Here is a 19,924-nt window from a genome sequence, read left to right on the forward strand (position 1 = left end):
CATGTTGAAGATTTGGGGCCATGTGTGACGATGGTGAGACAGACGGCAAAAGGCTCCGCAGAGGGGCAGCGAGTGTCCCCAGGGAAGGGAGGCCTCCAGCAGGTCCGGCCGTTGGAGGAGGAAACCCAGGCCCTTCTGCAACTGCAGTGGCAGCAGGAAGCCATTCCAGTGCACCTGCTTCCTCCGGGCTGGCCGGTAGTGACTGCAGGCGCTCGGCTGCTTTCTGTTCCGCCCTGGGGTGGGGGAGGGCTCTCACTGGAGGCTGGACCAAAGGGGCCAGGGTGTCCCTGCCAAGCTCTTCTCCCCCTCCTCCTTTGGCTGGCAGCATGGCCTTCAGGCCACTCCCCAGAGGGGCCTCGCTCCTCTCAAGCAGCTCTGTGCAAAGCTTGTTTGGGTCACAGTGGAAGGGCAGGTCATCTCTGGAAACCCCTGCTTTCTACCCCAGCTGTTATTCTGGCAGATGATGTCACGGAAGCTCAACGATGCAGGTGAATCAAGGGAGGTGGGGGCAGGGCTTGCTTCCATCCCTTAAAGTGAGCCTGGGAGGTTCTTGCTGGAGGACGGACCTGGGTGTGAGTTCTGATTTGCGACTCGCTGCCATGAGGCCTTGGCCGTGTCATTTCTGAGCTTCCTTTTGCTCATCTGTAAAGTAAGAATCATACTACTGTCTACTTCAGAGGAATACTGTAGGGGTTAAATGAGATAGTGCACGAAAAGGATTCAGCACGGTACCTGGCACTTAGTACATGCTCAGTAAAGGTTAACTGTTATTACTCTTACTACTGTTCTTTCTTCCCCATGCCCTCATCCTCCCTCTCGTTCTTAGATAAGTAGGTGCTAGGGTGGGATTGGTAGCGAGAGGGTCTCCGGAGAGCTACTCTTTGCTCCTCAGAGTGGGAAAGGAGACAGAGGAGGATGCCATGCCTCTTTCTTCTCCAAATGTGCAAGTTCCCTAGGTCACAGACAGCAGGATCTCCTCTTTCTCTTCCCACTGCCCTTGGGGGCTCCCAGTGTGGGGATATCTGCATGGACACTTGACCTCGATGCGTTTTCTCAGGCTGGGTATTACATGCCCGTGGGGAGCCTGGGCGGAGGTGGAAAGATTCTCCTGGGGGCATTTGTGCCCCCATTCCTCCCTGTGAGGGGCACAGAGGATGGTAAGTTAAGGGCTGATGGCCTTCGCAGGTCCATGCAGAGGGTAAAATGCAGCCTGGTCCAGCCCCCTGGGTGTTGGAAGCCTTCCCAGGCTGAGCATAGATGGGTCCCTCAGCACATCTCTTGGATTTCTCCTCTTTGACAACAAATGCTTTCAGCTATTATCTCCTCTGCTTTTTCTTTTTTATTGACTATTTAGCCATCTTTACAATAGAAATAAACAGTAAGTAACAAATACATAACAGAATAAATACCAAATGTCTCCATTGTGTCTAATTTACAAGATTGTGATGATGCCTGTTTGCATACTATTTAGGTTCTAGTTGCTTTGATTGATATTATTTTAGGTGGAGTTTTCCCTATGGTCACATTGATCATGTATTTGTTAGTTTAAGTGGCAACATAATGGCGCATTGTACCTAAGTATCGTAGTTTAGCCAACCCTTCCCTAACTCTGGGCATTTGAGTTATTGCCAACTGGGGGCTGGTATACAGAGTGCTTCTTTAAAAGTCTCTGCATGGGTTTGTGGGTGTTTTTTCTTTCTCTTCCTTTCTTTAAATCGACTTATTGCTTATACCTTCCTTAGATGGGGTGGCTAGGGCCAGAGGATGATGCATTTTATGGCTGTTGTTGCTTGCCAAAGAGCTACTAAGCAATTTCAGAGTGCCCCTGCCCTCCCCTTCCACCCCACGGCATTGAGTGTATACGATCTATTAATTGTTGCTCAGTTTAGAGATTTTGCCTCTCTTGTTTTGCCCTCGTCCCTGGGAATCAGGATTGGCAAGTGTTATTCTCCATAGTTTACAGTTGAGGGAAGAAACCAGATGGGAATAAGAAGTTGGCCAAAGATCCCCCGTTGCAGGACTGCCGTGCAGCCAACATTTATTTATTAAGCACCCACAGTATGATGGGTAGAATAGAGTTTGCGTCCGCGAAGAAACCACAGTCCAGGGAACGTTGTAGGCGCACAACCTGCTTGCGAATCCCAGGGCCGCCACTTACTGACTTTGGGGCCCTCAGCCAGGTACTTACCCTCTCTATTTCCTTATCTAAAAAGTGGGCTGTTGAGAGGATTAAATAAGGAGACAGTATGAAGCAACTGCCACTGTGCCTGGCTCCTAGCAAGTATTCCGTGAGCATTGGTTTCTCTTCCCTTCCCTCAACGGAAGAAGCCAGAAGTGCCAGAGAGAGTAGTCGGGGAGGTGGTCAGAGCCTCAGAGGGGCAGGATCGTGGCTGGGGTCTCCCTTTGCAAGTCTAGAAACTCTGTTTGGGCACCTGGAACGCTAGTGCCCTCCCTGTCCATCCATGCTTTAGCTTGATCCAGACCTCCTGAACACTGACACCGACACAGTACATACACCAGGATGACTCAGCCCCTCGGATCCTGCCTAAGCCAGGGCCAAAGGTAGGCCTCTCAGGGAGCAGCATGGGCCTTGCACTCAGAGCACCTTGGGTTCAAATCTCAGCTCCACCACTGAATGGCTTTGTGACTTAATCTCATTCTGAGTCTTCTTCCTCATTAGTAAAATGAGACTGATGTCATGAGGCTGTTGTAAGACTTATATTTAAAAATACATTTGGGTTCCTAGGTGCCTCAGTCGGTTAAGCGTCTGACTCGGTTTCGGCTTGGGTCACGATCTCATGGTTCGCAGGTTTAAGCCTTGTATCGGGCTCTAGGGACCTGCTTGGTGTTCTCTCTCTTTCCCTCTTTCTCTGCTCTTCCCACGTGCTCTCTCCCTCTCTCTCTCTCTCTCTCTCAAAATAAAATAAATAAACTTTAAAATAAATAAATAAGAGTAAAAATATGTGTTAAAGGGGCACCTGGGTGGCTCAGTCGGTTGAGCGTCCAACTTTTGGCTCAGGGCGTGATCTCATGGTTTGTGGATTCAAGCCCAGTGTTGGCCTCTCTGCTGATAGGCAGAGCCTGCTTAGAATCCTGTGTCTTTCTTTCTCTGCCCCTTCCGCACTTGTGCTCTCTCTCAAAAATAAATAAACATTTTTTTTTAATGTGTTAAATACTTTTACAGGGCCTATCTCATTAGGGTAGGTGTTCCATATTCAATAATTAATGATGTCAGAAATGGCTGCAGTTTGGGGCACCTGGGTGTCTCCGTTGATTAAGCGTCTGACTTCGGCTCGAGTCATGATCTCGTGGTTTGTGAGTTCAAGCCCCGCGTCCAGCCCTGTGCTGACAGCTCAGACTCTGGAGCCTACTTTGGATTCTGTGTCTCCCTCTCTCCTGCCCCTCCCCTGCTTGCACTCTGTCTCTCTCTCAAAAGTAAACATTAAAAAAAAAAATTAAAAAAACAAAACAAAAGAAATGGCTGAAGTCCCACGAGGGAGCAGGTCAGGGTTTGTTCCCAGATCTGGCAGTGACCGTGATGGAGACATTGCCTCCGTCTTTGGGGTTGAGTTCCTCATCTGTTACGTATTGGCTAAAGACAGGTTTTTTGGATTCTAAGCAAATCTTAAAATCCAGTGATAAGGAAGAAAGGAGAAATATTCAGGCAGTTCCTTACAAAAGCCACAGAGAGAATTTCCTCTGCAGAGAACCCCATCTTTGTGCCTAGAGTGATATTTCTAAGGAAGAGCTGATAGAGAGGAACAGGCCCGGGCGTGAATGGACTGGTGTCCTCACAGCCTGGGATGAGTGGACTTCCCTCTGCACACATAGAAAAACTTGAGCAGGAGAGCAAAGAACAAATGAATTAAATAATTAAACTTCACATCTAGCATATGAACTGGATAGTAAAAGAGACAAGTCGACAAAGCAAGTTAAAAATAATTAATTGTGGGGCGCCTGGGTGGCTCAGTTGGCTGGGCATCCGACTCCTAATCTTGGCTCAGGTCATGATCTCACAGTTTGTGGGATCGAGCCTTGCTTCTGGCTCTGTGCTCACAGTGAGGAGCCTGCTTGGGATTCTCTCTCTCCCTCTCTCTCTGCCCCTCCCTGCTCACATTCTCCCTCTCCCTGTCTCTCTGTCTCTGTCTCTCTCGAAATAAATAAACTTAAAATAAAAATAATAAAGAAAATAAAAACAATTAACTGAAAACAAAAAATTCTCCAATTTTTCACTGTTAATTCATGATAAGCAGTAATAAGAACAAACAAGTTCTTGAACCCCACTGAACTGAATGGATTCTTTGAATGAAGCCTCTCTCTGGGCTGAGGCAGATTCTGCCTGTTGATTTTCAAGAGGACCAGTCCTAATTTCTCACCCATAGGTGAAGTGGCTTTACAATTCTCCAGGTCCCCTTCCTCCAGGCTGGTGATGGCGTGTTGCAGGTAGAAAGCCAAAGTTGCTGCAGTCCTGGGGAAGCTTTGTTAATGCCCTCACAGGCCCGTAACGTCGGTTCACTGAGTTAAGGGCTTGAGTGCCTCTCTTTACCCAGACTCCTAGGGTGCAGACCTGGAAAGGACATCAGCCATTGTCTAGACTGGTCCATACCCTAATTCTATAGAGAAGCCCAGAGAGGTGAGGTGGCTTATTCAAGGACACACAGCTCCCGAGGGCAGGAAGTTCTAAGTTCTGTACCCCACCTTGCCAGCTCTTTCCCCCAGTGCTTTATCCCTCACTCCTCCTCTGACCTTTTGAGCTCTGTAATCTTTCCCCTTTCGTTTCCTCCCCTCTGTCCCCTGTTGCCCACAGTGTTTGTCCTGGCAGGTGGTGGCCTTTAGGAAGACTCCGATTTCCTGAGAGACCCTGCCCACCCTGCCTGTGTCTTCTCTGACCCAGGGGGCAGGCTACCTTCAGCACCATGGCCTTTTCATCAAGGTTCGCCTTCTGGGAGCAAAAGGAAAGTTGGGTCTCAAAATCCTTATGCTTTTCCTATGTGCTTGGCATGGTGTGTGCAGGCAGGAGTCTGGCTTGTGGGCAAGGGAGCTTGGGGAACTAGAGACAGACTGGGGCATGAGCGTGTATTTGGGGACTGGGGAGAATCGCTCTGCTCTGGATGGGCTTCTGTGCTGAGTCATGCTCCTTCTCTGAGCTCCACCTCTGGTAAGCTGAGCTGCCTTTTGTCCCACTGGTGCCCCTCCAAGTTAACCACCCCACACCCTTCCCATCTGCCCCCCTCCCCCCCCTCCACGGGCTGCTCTGACTCACCGCTGGGAACGTGGGCCGCTGTGGGGGGCCGCGGGGGATGGCGTTGGTTCTGAGGCTTCTGGAACTGGGTCCCCCCTGGTCTGGGGACTGTGGTGGGTAGAAGGAAAGGAGCCAAGGGTTGGGAGCCAGGCCAGTTGGCTGCCTGGGTTCCAGAGGGTGATTCAGGCTGCCGACCTGGGCGTGCCTTTGTGCTGTGCACAGTCCCCAGCTGGGCAATGACCTGTAACAGACAGAGCCCTTGGTTGGGGGGGCAGTGGGGGAGGCCGTGAGTCAGCCTCAGGCTAAATCCAGAGCTGAGCTCAGAGCTGGGCCTAGTGTCCCAGACCTTTCGGGGGGCAGCCAGTGTTTCCCCCAGTGCCTCACCACTTGGGCGGGACACTTGGGGTCCTAAGCTCGCATCACTGGAGGGAGGACAGAATTGGAGCCGGTGGCGGACACGGAGTGGACTCGGAATCTGGGCCATCCCTGAGCCCAAGCTAATAGCACCGTGTGCAGTAATGAGCTTGTCTGTGTGGTTTGTGAACACTTGCTGCTCCCCTAACCTGTGTGCCCAGGAGCTAATGCATGGTGTGACCTTGGGGGTGTGGGGTGGTGTGAGGGATAGGCACCGGGGGTGGGGGCAGCAGGTGCAGACCCAGTCTCTCCCACTCCTCCTCATCCTCTCTCCACCAGCCCCTCCCTTCCCTTTATCTGCTCCAGTCCCAATTTCTAAAGTAGTAGAGCGCACTCTGATGAATAATTGCCATTTCCCCCCTGTCCGTAACAGTGTGAGCTAACTTCAGCCCATTGAAAATAGCTCGGTAGACAAGTCGCAGCTTTAAAACTTCAGCGGCCATCATGCTGGTCAGTGCCCCTAGGCACTGCTAATTAGAGCTCAAAAGTAGCCAAAGACTCCCCCTCCCCCCAGGGGGATAATTAACATGATTCTGGAAACGTTCCTAAAGATCTTTTCCATCAGGAATTGAGGACTCCTTCCGATGCTTTTACCCCACTGTGCCCGGAAGGAAAGGCATGTTGAAGACGGGTAGAGCTGCTCGCAGACCTGCCTTTTTCCCATAGTCCTAAGTGACTGGGGAAAGAAGAGAAACGAAGTCCATGAGGCATTGTCTGAGCTTTTCCCAACTCTGCTCCTGCCCTCTAGCTTCTGGGCTGAGCCCAACCTCCTGGCCAGAACAGCCAGAGCTCAGGCATCTCTCCTTGTAAATTCTGCCCCCAACCTTGGGGTTCCCTCCCTCAGCTGCACGGTTAGCAGTTTTGTGGGTCTGAGGTTGGCAAAATATCTGGCCTCCCTGCCTCTGCCCCATTTCCTGTCCCCAGTCCAAGCTCAGCTGTGTGGCTGGGAAGGCATTCAGGCTCTGGGCCAGGGGCGATCACAGGGACCTAAAAGCAAGTTGGAGCCAGCCTGGTAAGGGCCGCCCATTCTACCTCCGTTGGCCCAGTAGGGCTCCCACCCTGGGGTTATTCCCTCCTTAGTCACTAGGTCAGGAGCCTCTTATTCAGACTACTTCTCGTCTGAGCTGAGAATGACTCTTGCAGTTGAGCATGGGTTGAGTTAGCTGGACCTTTCTGTCCACCCTGTAACCAAGCCCATGATGGCACTCTTCAGACCGCCCAAGTGGGCCACGTGACTGGTGGCCAACGGCAAGGGTACTTGATCCCGCTATTCATTCTTGAAGCTGTCACTGGACAGTTTTGACCGCAGCACAGGGTATCCGTTGCTCATGTCCCTCACCCCAGTACTCCCAAATGCGCAGGAACTCTGCCCGCTCGGGAGGGAGGGCCCCTCGGATGTTTTCCTCCTATGCTTTTAATGCTCTTTCCCGCCCTGACCTGCCAGTGACTTCTTTGTCTGCTCCCTCAGGTTAAAGAGGAGGACAAAACTCTGCCGAAGCCTGGCCCCCCTGGCAAGGAGGAAGGGGCTGTAAGTGTTTCTCTGAGCCCCCGGTGCGTGTGCCCGGGTGGGTGTGCCTGCCTGCCTTCGCCTAGTCCGTGAGGCGGTTCCGCGGACCAGGCAGGCATGGCAGGTGCCCCTTCATCTCTGGGTGGCCAGAGGGAATGCCACTAAAGGGGCAGAAAGCGCAGCATGTGTGATGCCAACCTCTGGGGTGCGCGAAGGAGACGGGAACACCGAGGCGCTTTGGACACCTCCCCCGGCCCCTCTCTTTAGTTCCTACCTTTAGCTCTGGTTTTCTGGACCCTCTGGGGCTGGAGAGTCCTAGGCGGGCAAACTCTTAGGCTGGGGAGCACCAGAGGAGAGCTCAGCTGTTGGGACTCTTCGTCCTGCTCTGGTGACACAAGACCGGCACAGGGAGGGATTTCACCGCAGCTGTTTTGTCTCTTCCCAAGACCCCGTCAGCTGCTTGGTGCGGGTGACCTGGAGGCAGGCTCCGGCTGGTTGGTGTCCCCAACTTCTCCCCCAGGTCACTCTGCCTCGAGATAGAGACCCTGAATAAAGCTGGACTCTTTTCAAGCAAGGAAAGAGAGACGGTTCCAGAATAGCCAGGTCTAGAGACGTGTAGTTAGGAGAGGGCCGCTGTCGGCACAGGGGGCAGGAGTGCGGGGGGCCCTGGGGCAGAGCTGGGTCACAAAGCGGATCCGGGCTTCATTACCCCAGATGGTGCCTGTCCCAGTTCCCCCACTTCCTTGGATGGAGGTTTGATTAGCCAGACTCTGTGGCTTCCACCTGATGTGTAATTAATCCTGCCAGGTTAGCCAGTGATTTCAAAGGGGTGTGCTTGAGATATGCTGGGGAGGGGCCCGGGAGTATCCAGATACTCCAGAAAATTACACGTGAAGTGCTTAGAAGACTTCCCGGCACATAATAAACACTGTGTGTTAGCATCACCATTGTCACCATCTTCAGTCGGGGGGATGGGAGGAGAGCCAGAAGAGGGCGGAGAAGGGAGCAGGAGCCGGCAGCCGGGGCTGCTAGCCAGCTCTGCAGTGCCCTGGCATGCCATGGAGCACTCTTGGTCCAAGAGGTTGAGGGAGAGGCACCTTCAAGCCCTCCTCTCCCCACCCCGGCCTCAGGGCCTCCCTGTAGCTGAGGCCCGGACTGAGGTTGCTTGGGTCAGCCCTGTTCAGGACGTGCCAGAGGTCTGCCCACTCTGAGTATCTTCCTGCATCCAAGCAGCTATGGCAGCCAGACTTGTAGAGCCCAGGGCCCAGGTATACCCTGGAACCAAGGTCATTGTTTTGCGGAACAGGGACTCAAACATAGCCCATTAGTGGCAGGGCATTGCCGGATCAGCAAGGAGCCCCCAGGTTGACCTTGCTCCCCCAGGCAACGTGGCTGGCTTTGCAGGAAACTCTGCCCTACTATTAGGCAGCCTGGCTTTCCTAGTGGCTGTCCCTCGGGACCGCAGACAGTTCCCACCAGTGTTGGGGGGAGGGTAGGCGCATTAGGCAAAGTGTGCCAACACGCTCCAGGCGGGTGCCAGAGGCTGGGAGGCTGGCTGAGCCAGGGCCCCAGCTCCAGGGCAGAGTGGATCTGTGGTCACTTGAGTGCTTTCCCCTTTGTGGGCCCCAGCTCTCTCCTCTTCATCCTATTACTCTGCGCACACACACCCTGGGAGCCAGGACGCCTCCAGCCCTTGGGAAGGTGGCAGGAGGAAAGCTGTAGAGACTTGACAGAGCAGCCTGAGGTAGAAGCTTCCCCCCCGGCCGGCACTGGGTTTCTGCAGCCCTGAGAGTGGGGTGAGGGGTAGACAATGGCCACAAATCAGGGGAGCAGGAGGGAGGAAGCTTGGCATGTCCAGGGGCCAGGAGTTGCTCCCCAACCACTGTTTCTGCTGGGATTGGTAGGTTCTGGGTCTGACGGCCCAGAAAGCACAGTGATAGAAGGACCGGGGACCACAAAGGCAGAAAGCCCCAGAGGGAGGCCCAGGATTGATGGCAGGAATTGGTGGTTTGACCTCTCCATGCTCCATCTCTGCTGTTGTTTGGGCCGCGAGGGAGTGGGCTCACCTGGATTGGGGCTTGGTTGCTGCCCTGACATCGGCCAGTAACTCTGGGACACTTCATGGGCCTCCGGGCACTGTATGCTGGCGTCTCACAGCTCTGTGCTAAGGCTACGGATAGACAGCAGGTGACTGCAGTACCTGCTTGTGCTTTGTGGGAGAGAGAAGCCAAACTTTGAGATGCAATTGTCCTATCTAGAAGATGGAATGAAGGCTTCCTGGTGTAGCCTCTTGGAGCTATGTGTTGTTTACATGGACGAATGGAAGGTCTGTTCCATCCAGGGCTAGGCGTGAGGTCTCACTTCCTCTGCATGGGGTGGGCAGGGACACAAGGGCCGATGCTAATGTCTACCTGTGTTTGTGTGACTGCAGCTAGAGGGCAGCTCAAAGGACAGCAGTGGTCCATCTAGGAGTCCTCAGCCTCCTACCAGCCCTGTACCGTCAGAGACTTCCCAGAGAGCCAAGAGCCCTGCACCCACACTCGCCATGAATGGCCTGGGGGCTGCCTCAGCAGAAGGCCCAAGTGAGGAGGCCCAGGGCCTGTCCCGGAAGAGAGTGGCAAACGCAGTTAGGAAGGTGGTGAGCAAGGTGCTGCCTGGTGAGGAGCCTGGGAGTGCCAAGGAGCCTTCAAGCAGAGGGGTCAGGTCCCCTGAGCACCCAGCTCGAGGCAAGAGGGGAGAAAAGGCCCCTGGTCCCAAGCCACCACCTCCTCCACCTCCTCCTCCTCCACCTAAGCCTGAAGCAAAGAAGGAGGCAGCCAAGGATGAGCTCTCTGTGGGTCTACGGAGCCTGATGTCTCGGGGCAGGGCCAAGGACCACAAGCCCCGTGGCAGGCAGTCTCCTGGGAAGGGGGAGAAGCCCTCCAGCCAGGAGCCGGGCTCCTCAGGGAAACCAGGCTCCCCGGCCAAGCCTGGAATCCCGGAGAAGCAGTGCTCCCCTGCCCCACCAGAAGAGCTGGCGGACCCGGGCTCCGCTGGCCCGAAGTCGAACCTGACTGGATTGCCGCAGTCCAAGTCACCAGCCCCTGACGTGCAGCAGGAGGTACCCGAGTGTATCACTAACCTCCCATGCCCTCACCACCCTCGTTGGAAGGCCAGGCACCCTCGCAGCCAGCTTCCCCGGGCCTCCTCAACCCGCCCGCATGACTGAGAAGCTGGGCCTGGCCTTGTGCCCGTGGTGGGGCTGCATGGCTTTTCCTTCACTGAACACCAGAGTCCGTGGCGGCCCCTGCTCTGGGATGGGCCCTGCTAACCAGCATGCTGCCGTTCCTTCACATTCCTGTGTGGGATTGGGGCCTGGTCCCAGGCTGCGTGGTGTTGGCCGAAGGCTCCAGATTCCCAAGCAAGGGTCGAAGTCTTAGCAGATCAGTGCTAGGGGAGAAGGAGACTTTCTGAAGTCAGGTGACCCGTGTTCACATCCCCGGCTACTCACCCTCTGTGGGATCTCAGCATGGTCCCATCGCTGACCCTTCCTTCATCTGCCAAGTGGGGATGGGACAGGTCTGATTCCCCCTCTGAAGCCCTTGGGGCCAGAAGTATTTTGCAAGTTCATAATTTCTGTATTTTAGAATGTCATACATAACGAGCAGTAACCTCTAACCAAAGGTAAATATTTTCATAGCAAAATCTATGTTCACACTGCAGGGGGATAGAATACGAAGAGTTTTGGCGATCAAAATAGTTAAGTGAAAAATCGTTTGGGGCAGAGGGGGTGGAGGGGGCTTTTGGATTTTGGAGTTGCAAACAAGGGATAATCCCAGCTTTGAAGGGTTCTGTGAAGATTAGGAATGGTACAGTGCTCCTCCGAGCCTAGTCCCTGGTGTGGTGGGTGCTTCATAAATGGCAGCATGGATAGCGATGCTGATAACAGGAGTTTTAATGCCATCATTGCCATCACTTCCTTCTTCAGGCCTGGCTGGCAGTCCTCTCTGACAGCAGGATTCCTGAGGGAGCCCTAGGCCTGGGTGGCAAAGGGGCACCATAGGCCCCCTTTGGATCTGCGGACCCATCTGTCCCCAGAGTACCCTCTGAGTGGGATAGGAAGCTGAGAGGCAGAGGGGAGGACCTTGGAAGGTGATGCCTACATGACTGGTCCTCTGGCCAGGGACAGTTCCCTTCAAACTTCCCCATTTTGTGGACCCTTCTGAGGCCTCATGAGGTGTAGGAGGGAGGAGTCAAGTTTCACCACTGCTTCTCCCACCTGTTGCAAGCTCTTCTGGCTAGAAAGGGGGGGGGAGGGGGAAATAGGAGTAGAGCAGCCTAGAGGCCCTCCCTGCCGATGACCTCCTGGGACTCCCAAGGTCCCAGAACCTGCCGGGTTCCCCGCTCCATTCCTCCTGGGTTTGGCAGAACTTCGAGAACAGGAGGCTGCAGCCGTCCCAGCCCTGCCGGCCTGCTCTGAAGCAGGGAAATCAGTCCTGGCACACGGGAGTTGGCAGGGGTGTTTGGGCCTCCCGGGAAGGCTGTGAGGTGTACTGTCAGCCCCTGAGTAGAACCTATAAGTAGCCAGAGAGAGTCATGTGCCTGTTCCCTGGCTTGGCTGCCTTCCCTCCGGCTCCCCGTCGCTCTCACTAGGGTGGAGTTGAGGGGCTGAGATGTGCCCTGAGCTGAAGTTCAGCCACCTGTCACCTGGGCCTGGGGCAGGGGCCAGAGGGTGTGTGGGAGAACAGGGTCATCCTAGTGCTGAAGTAGTTAGGATTGTGAGAAGAAATAACCCCAGAATTTCCTCCCCCCCCCCCATTGGATAATTTAAAAACTCAAGTTGGGGGCTGCCTGGGTGGCTCAATCAATTAAGCGTCCGATTCTTCATTTCAGCTCAGGTCATGATCTCCAGTTCGTGAGTGTGAGCCCCACGTTGGGCTCCAAGCTGAGAGTACTGAGCCTGCTTGGGGTCCTGTATCCCTCTCTCTCTGCCCCTACCCCGCTTGCGTGCTTTCTCTCTCTCTCTCTCTCTCTCTCTCTCTTCTCCACCCTCCCTCTCTCTCCCTCTCTCAAAATAAATAAACTTAAAAAAGACAGCTCAAGTTGGTGCCTGGCTTGCCTCCCTGACCCTACTCCACCTCCCCACTGGGTCCCAGTGGCTTCCTAGGCTAGAAGCTTGGCATGCCGTGCCCCCCACTCCTCCCCAGGCCAGGACTAACAGTGGTTTAACCTCTAGGCAGGAGCTGCCGCTGAGGTCCAGCTGACCCCCGCAGAGGAGGCCCACCAGCGCCTTGAGAGGATCTTCACAACTCCTGTAATGCCACCTCACGTGTATGGTTCCCAGGCCAGGGGGGACGGGGGGAGCACCTGAATATGGAAGGATGGCTCCATGGCAGTCTGGGGGCCCTCACGTGGGCTTCTCACCTGAAGAAATGAGAGAAGGGCTCTGCAGAGGGTCTGAGCACAGTGAGGCCTGTTCCTCTAGGGGACCCAAGGCCCTGTGCTGGTGGGAGGGGGCCCTTCGTGGCTGTGGATCCAGCCCCCATCTCTGGCCCCATTCTCTTGTCCTGGAGGACATGTCTTGGTACCAGGGCCTGGTGGACGGTGAGGCAGGGAGCTGACTCTCCCCTTTTTTGATGCATTGGCTTTTCAGATGCGGGTGGGGCCAGTTAACTCCTTGTTTATTCCTTATAGGCAAGGTCCAAGGTCTAGCTGGGTCCCCTTCCTCTTCAGAAAGGTCTTTCAGTAACTAGACAGAGGGGCACCTGGGTGGCTCAGTTGGTTAAGCATCCGACTTCAGCTCGGGTCATGATCTCACAGTTCACGAGTTCAAGCCCCATGTCGGGCTCTGGACTGACAGCTCAGAGCCTGGAGCCTGCTTCAGATTCTGTGTCTCCCTCTCTCTGCCCCTCCCCCGCTCAACTCCATCTCTCTCTCTCAAAAATAAATAAATAAAAATTTTAAAAAAAGTAATCAGACAGAAAAAGAGAGTCAAAGTCTGGCCAAAGGGTCTACCGACAGTCCCTTGGTTCTTGGGCAGGTTGCAGATGGAGTGCTGCCTCTGCTTGTGGTGTGCCCTTCTAGGAGTGGTGCAGGGGTGCAGTGGGGGGTTGAGGAAAGGGTCCCAGACTTGGGGCTGCTAGTGGTCTTGTTCCATGAGACTTGCCCTATGGTCTTGTTCTGTGCAGGAGTGACAGCTCTGATGTGTTTGGAGGCCAGATAGAGGGGAGCTAGGCTGGCCAGTGCCCTGGAGAAAAGGCCAGAGCCACCCAAGGGGCCCGGGCCCTGGGTGTGGTGAGGTGGCCTGGCAAGCACACAGAAGAGGAGCCTAATTCAGAATGCACTGGATGTCCCACCCGGGACAAACTATGGCCGGAGGCAGAGTGGCATGTTCATGCCCAGGCCACAGTGAATGACTTAACAGAGCAGCTACTCTGAGAAGTCCGTTGATAGCAAGTGTCTCTTCACCATGCCGGGCCCTGCCTTCCTGGTCTGGCTTCTCCTTGACTGGACACAGTTGACCTGCCCAGGCCAGCTTCCCATCCTGGCGCTAAGTTCCTCCAGCCTCCACCCTGCACCTTGGGCAGCTGGAAAGTGCCCGCCCACTTGGCCCAGAGTGCTTGCCAAAGGGTTCATGCCAGTGGTCTACTCATCTTCACCCCTCTTTTTCTCTCTCTCTTCTTTGCTTGCTGCTGGCAGCTGGACCCTGAGGCCGCCTCTCCTGCCCACAGCCAGGTAGGGTGCTCCTTCCCCCTTCAGGAGCCCTCCGCTTCCTCCAGTGACCGCCTTCCACCCCTGGCCTGTACCTGGGCTGGCGTCTGTGCTCGGGCCTCATGCTGGAGTGTAAGGCCTCTTTTCCCTTCCGGCTCCCACCCTGTATCTGGGGGGATCCTTGGGGGAGGCGGTGCCAGAAGTTTTAAATGGGGCTGTTCTGTGTCAGGCCCTTGGGAGGTGTCCAGTCTGAGTGCCACCACTTGAGTTTGGACCTGTGGCATCTGGGTTTTAACCACTGGAACCCAAGGGCCTGGCAAGAGTTTTGGTTTCTAGGTGTTTTAATTCCTCTTACTCTGGGTAGAGAAAGCTGAAAGGCTGAGCCCCTCCCACCTCCCACCTGCCTTCCCAAGCCAGAAGATGTGGCATTCTTTGGCTCCACCTGCTGGCCAATTTGGGAACCTACCCTTGAATTAGCTCTAAAGGATTCGTTCTAGGCCAGGACCCTGTGATGTCTCCTTCTTCATCAGGTTCCAAGCATCTGACCCGTAGAATGTGTCCAGTCGAGATGAACGTTTAACCTGTATCATGTGATTTGGAAAAAAAGAAAACATTGATTTTTTTTTATAAACTTACATTTCTTCAAATATAAAAAACTAGCCTTTTTTTTTTTTTTTTTCATGTCTTCATTTAACAATTTAAAATGTTGCCAGCCCCATAGTGGTTCTCCTGTTTGAAGGGTGATTTCCTGGTCATGATTCCCAGAGCCTAGGGGCCACGCGTACCCTTCTCTCTCCAACGGGGAAGGGCAGTCAGCGAGGAAGAGGGAGTTATCTGAACCCAGAATCCAACCTGGGAGTAGAACCCAGATCTCTTTTTCGTTCAGCTCCAAGAAATGTGACAAAGAAAATATTTATTATGTTTTCTTATCCTTTCCAATCCCTCACACAGGGGGTCAGTATCACAGAGCAGCGTCTGTACCTCGGCCTCAAGTCTTGTGAGGGTGGGGGACTCTCAGAGACTGATGGTGGCTCACAGCTGTTCCAGTGCCCAGCCATGTGGCATACAAGTCTTTTCCTGTGTTTGGCAAAACACTGCTGCACTTCTGTGCCCCCCTCATATGTCTGGCCATGCTATTTTATGGCCTTGGCCTTCTGAGGAGGCATGGAGGAGGAGTGGAAAGGCTGGCGTGTACATCTGGGCACTGCTCCTTGCCCAGCAGGGCATCCTCTGGAGGGAAGACCAGGCCGAGACTAGGATTTAGGACCCATATATCACTTTGAAGTAAAAAGTCCGCAGTAGACACTTCTCGGGTCTTGAGGAAGCGCCCTTTCCCACCTCGAGACAGAGGCTGGGCATGAGAGGTCACAGTAGCAGTGGGTGTTGGCTCAGGGAGAGGGGTGTGGGCTCAGCACACCAACCCTACAGGGGAGGTGGGGAAGAGGGTGGCTGAAGGCAGAACGTGCTGGTTTGCTTTCCTATAGTCTACTCTCCTCAGGGCTCGGGTTCTGAGTGTCCCCGTCCTTCCAGACCCTCAAGGCTGGCATGGTCCCTAACTCTGTGTCCTTGTCCTCGGGGCTCCTCAGGCCCATCCCCATCCCCTGGCTTCCCCACCTTCTTACTCTGACACTTCCAATGTCCCCTGTTCTGTGTCTGCCACCCAACTGTCCCCCTTACCAGGTGGCTCATCTGGAAGCACTTCCCCTCACGTGTCTCTTCTCTTCTGTCCCGACTGTTTTCCAGAGCAAGGTCTGACTATTTATTACCCCCCCTTCCTCTGATAGGTGAAGACAGAAGAGCAGATTGCAGCTGAGGAGTCCTGGTATGAGACAGAGAAGGTGTGGCTGGTCCATAAGGATGGCTTCTCTCTGGGTGAGTCTGGGGAGGCCCAGGGTGCAGATGCCTGGGCCTCTCAGGTTTCCGGGCTGGGTGTGCCTTCTGGGTCTGGTGAGGCCTGGGTGGTGAGTGAGGAGAGGCTAGTGATATAGTAGGGAAGAGACAGGACCACAAAGGGCCTGAAGAGGGTGGCAGAGGCTTCCCGGGCCTGTGTCTGACTGTCTGTCCCCGCTCTGTAGGCAGTCAGCTCAAATCTGAGGAGCTCAGCTTGCCAGAAGGCAAGGTGCGTGTGAAGCTAGACCATGATGGCGCCATCTTGGATGTGGACGAGGATGATGTGGAGAAGGTTTGCAGGTGGAGGGCACAGGAAGTGGGCTGGGCAGGGCAGGCCTGTCCACTGGCAGTGCCGACAGATTCTGCTTCTTCAGTGCCTGCCTGCCTGTCCTATCACACAGGCTAATGCTCCCTCCTGCGACCGTCTAGAAGATTTGGCCTCGCTGGTGTACCTCAATGAGTCCAGCGTCCTCCACACACTGCGCCAGCGCTATGGTGCTAGCCTGCTGCATACGTACGCTGGCCCCAGCCTGCTCGTCCTCAGCCCCCGTGGGGCCCCTGCCGTGTACTCTGAGAAGGTGCGGCACCCACTAGGCGACCATGCTGCCCCATGGACCCACCCACACACTACCTACCCCACCTTCCCTGGCTTTGCTCCTTCCCTTTGGCATCCCACTGGGCTCTTGTCCACTCTCACAGTTGAACTTGGAGCCGTTTCAAGGGGTGGGGACATGAAGCCCTCCCCGTAACCTCTAACAGAGGCCGGGACTGTGCTAGTATCTGCATTTCTATGCAAGGCCTTAGCCTGGGAATCCCTCGACAACGCCCCCGACAGTGAAAGGCCCAGAAAGATGTGGACCTTGGGGGTGAGGACTGTCCAAGTGTGACCAGCTAAGAGCCTGCCCCTTCCCGCCCTCCCCCTCCCACCCAAGGTGATGCACATGTTCAAGGGGTGTCGGCGGGAGGACATGGCACCCCACATCTATGCCGTGGCCCAGACCGCATACAGGGCAATGCTGATGAGCCGCCAGGACCAGTCTATCATCCTCCTGGGCAGCAGCGGCAGTGGCAAGACCACCAGCTGCCAGCATCTGGTGCAGTACCTGGCCACCATCGCAGGCACCAGTGGGAACAAGGTGTTTTCTGGTGAGACAGGCCACCTGGAAAAACTGAGAGGGGCTGGGGATGGAAGCGCCTCGTAGGTGTCAGCTTTTTTCTCCCTGGCTTCTCTGTGCCCTCAGACCCCCTCTGTCCCTGGGCAGTCTGGCCTGAGTAACTCTGAGCTTTTGTGCGCTGGGGGAATAGGCCCTGGGCAGGAGGCTTTCCTGATGGCCCCTGGGCCTCTGGAGGCTTTCCTGATGGCCCCTGGGCCTCTGGAGGCTTTCCTGATGGCCCCTGGGCCTCTGGAGGCTTTCCTGATGGCTCCTGGGCCTCTGTTCTACAGCAGAGAAGTGGCAGGCTCTGTACAGCCTCTTGGAAGCCTTTGGGAACAGCCCCACCATCATGAACGGCAATGCCACTCGCTTCTCCCAGATCCTCTCCCTGGACTTTGACCAAGCTGGCCAGGTGGCCTCAGCCTCCATCCAGGTGAGAGGACACTCAGGGTAGTTAAGAGACTGGCTGCCTGGTTTCAGGCTCCCTCCTGTGCCTTATTTTCCCGGGATTCTACCCAGGATCCCCTCCAGCAGGGATGGTGTGCTCCGCCCCGAGCTGTCACCATTCTGCCCCCGCCATGTCTTCTGCCCCCCCATGCTTCTTGCCCCAGGTGGGTCCTGGCTCAGCTTCCTGCCCAACCCTGGGGTTGGCTGTACCCTACTTCTGGGGCCCTGGCCCTGTATTCAGGGGTTTCTCTCAGGCTAATTTCACCCAAGTAAGACTTGCTTGTCAATAAAGTAAGTTCTGGCCGAAGCTGGTCCCCTTCCATGCTAAATGAAATATTTTTCCACAAAGTGCCCAGCTCCCTGAGAAGACTGTGCCTGGGGGCTGGGCAAGGCACCAAGGCCCCTCTGTGAGCTGGGCCTATCTCCTTCCCCCTGGCTTTGGTTTGTGCCCCAGGGTTGACCCTGTGGTGATCTGGCCTCTGGTTGAGAGTAAGCTGCACCTGCCTGCTCCCATGGGCCTTGTTCTTTCCAATGTGGGGTGGAGAAGGTTGACCTGGCACCACCCTCCTTGCCCATACCCTCTATGCTGTGCCATAGACGATGCTTCTGGAGAAGCTGCGTGTGGCCCGACGCCCAGCCGGTGAGGCCACCTTCAACGTCTTCTACTACCTGCTGGCCTGTGGGGATGGCACCCTCAGGTGAGATGGGACAAAGGAAATTGGGGAGGGTGCTCTGGGTTCTAGCTCACTGATGGCTCCTGGACCTTGTCACTTGACTGCATCCCATACCGTTTGTTTATCGTACGCTTGCTACATGTTAGGCTCTGAGGTAACTGGGGGTGGTGAGATGAATGAGCCATGGGCTGTACCCCACAGGAACTCCTGGGTCCCGGGCACAGAGTCCTGGCTATGTGTGAGGGGCATAATTGATGCTCCCGTGTTCCCAGGGTCGAGCTATGACCTCTGCTACTCCAGGTCTGCAGAGGAAAGCACCTCAAGATGCAGGTGGTCAGAGACTTGCCTATAAGTCACACAGCTAACGTGGGGCTGAGCTGTTATTTGAGTTCATACTGGAGCCGAAAACCCGGGCCTTTTTCTGTGACCTCCAAACTGGGCCTCCTGCCCCCCATGTTGGCTCATCTACCAGGCTTTTCCCTTTAGACCTTCAGGCTTGCTGTCTTTGTTCTTTGAAAAAAAGGATTAATGATAAGGCTGAGTAAGCAGCCCCAGGACATTATCCTCCTTAACTCTTCTTGTAGCTGAGAGCCTGGTCTCTGTCCTGGCTGGACTCGCGCTTCAGGCAGATTCCTGGCTCTCTTTCAGGGGTCTGTCTGGACACTCTCCCCAGAGCATCTCTGACGACCTGTCCTAGGGAGGTTGGTGCTCTGACCAGGCCTTCAGGCCAATTAGGGAAGGTGGCGGCAGCTGGCCTGACAATAGGGCATGACGGGCAGACAGGACTGAGAGTCTGGAAGCTGAATCTGTCTCCACCCTGGTAGGGAGATGGCCTTGGCATGGGGACCAAGCACTGTGCTGATGCCTCATTTGTACCCCTAGGACAGAGCTCCACTTGAACCACTTGGCAGAGAACAATGTGTTTGGGATTGTGCCACTGGCCAAGGTGAGGGGCCTGTGGGGACTAGGTTGGCAGTCCTGGGCCTTGGGAACAGGGGAGTAGGGGAAGTGACCTGGAGAACCCCACGGGAATAGCAGGAGCCCAGCCCCAGCTGGGCAGCTCTCCCCAGCCCTGCCCTCCCCGAGGGTCCCGAAGCATGGGGGTATGCCGGGAGGGACAGCGCCCCCCCCCCCCAAGGTGCAGTGCCAGCGTCCCCTCCTGTCCCTGCAGCCTGAGGAGAAGCAGAAGGCGGCTCAGCAGTTCAGTAAGCTACAGACCGCCATGAAGGTGCTGGGCATCTCCCCAGATGAACAGAAAGCCTGCTGGCTCATCCTGGCTGCCATCTACCACCTGGGGGCTGCAGGCGCCACCAAAGGTAACCCGCAACGGGTCCCAACAGCCTGGCTTGTTGCCCGGGAGAGCTTGTGGAGGCCCTGCCACTCGCGGTTTGTCCTCACCCAGCACAGATGTGTCTGTTATCACCCTCTGTTGCGTGTGCCTCTTCCCAGTCTCCCACGTCAGAACAGGAGGCTCTGATGCCCAGAGAAGGATCTCTGCCCCTGGACTTGGATGGCAGTAATGCGGAGCACTGTGAAGAGGGGAGGGGGGGGGCAGGATTCGGAGGCTGAGGGGAAAGAGAAGGGCCCTAAGTCCGAGCAGTCCCCTTGGAATAATTCTGCTTCTTGTTCCCTTCCTGACAGAGGCCCCCGAGGAGCAAGCCGGTAACTGACCTTGGCCCCTCCCTGGGGTGTAGGGGCCACCTTGTCCCATCTTGGTGCTTGCCCTGGGCTCTGTCTGGGGGCTGGGCTTGTTCTGTCACAATGGAGGGGACTGGCCTGGGAGAAGCCCCAGGTTGAGGGGGGAGAAGGTGCCTGCCGGCTGTGAGGCTTCTCGGAGTCCCAGGCATAGCTGCTTCTACTTGTGTTGCCTCAAGATCCTGGGGCCTCTCAGGATGCCCTCCTTGGG

At 55.4% G+C, this 19,924-nt stretch overlaps 1 protein-coding gene and 1 long non-coding RNA gene across 14 annotated transcripts in view; one reads left to right on the forward strand and one right to left on the reverse strand.

The window, feature by feature from the left end:
* Nucleotides 1-19,924, forward strand: part of MYO18A (myosin XVIIIA) — a 101,789-nt gene that overhangs the window by 37,897 nt on the left and 43,968 nt on the right. For 4 of the 9 annotated variants that reach the window (XM_042916522.1, XM_042916524.1, XM_042916528.1 and 1 more), the window contains 8 exons: nt 15,638-15,725; nt 15,929-16,035; nt 16,145-16,321; nt 16,676-16,889; nt 17,188-17,330; nt 17,942-18,042; nt 18,901-18,964; nt 19,190-19,334. In XM_042916522.1, the coding sequence (XP_042772456.1) occupies nt 15,638-15,725; nt 15,929-16,035; nt 16,145-16,321; nt 16,676-16,889; nt 17,188-17,330; nt 17,942-18,042; nt 18,901-18,964; nt 19,190-19,334 (1,039 nt within the window). Of the gene's footprint in view, nt 1-469; nt 489-12,378; nt 12,457-13,841; nt 13,878-15,637; nt 15,726-15,928; nt 16,036-16,144; nt 16,322-16,675; nt 16,890-17,187; nt 17,331-17,941; nt 18,043-18,900; nt 18,965-19,189; nt 19,335-19,924 lie in introns of those variants that run through there. The other 5 variants (XM_042916521.1, XM_042916523.1, XM_042916526.1 and 2 more) reach the window with 3 other exon arrangements.
* LOC122206902 lies at nt 4,181-19,896 on the reverse strand. Of its 5 annotated transcripts, none has more exons than XR_006196619.1 (7): nt 19,417-19,896; nt 15,531-15,672; nt 14,320-14,434; nt 10,475-10,592; nt 7,438-9,762; nt 5,264-5,483; nt 4,181-4,567 (listed from the first exon to the last, which is right to left on the reverse strand). It is a non-coding gene; the product is annotated as an uncharacterized LOC122206902 (long non-coding RNA). The 5 variants fall into 5 exon arrangements; XR_006196620.1 differs by lacking the exon at nt 19,417-19,896 and adding an exon at nt 12,510-12,566 and having other exon boundaries at nt 15,531-15,914; XR_006196622.1 differs by lacking the exon at nt 15,531-15,672.

Source organism: Panthera leo, chromosome E1 (genome assembly GCF_018350215.1).
Source record: "Panthera leo isolate Ple1 chromosome E1, P.leo_Ple1_pat1.1, whole genome shotgun sequence".
In the NCBI taxonomy this organism is placed as follows: Eukaryota; Metazoa; Chordata; class Mammalia; order Carnivora; family Felidae; genus Panthera; species Panthera leo.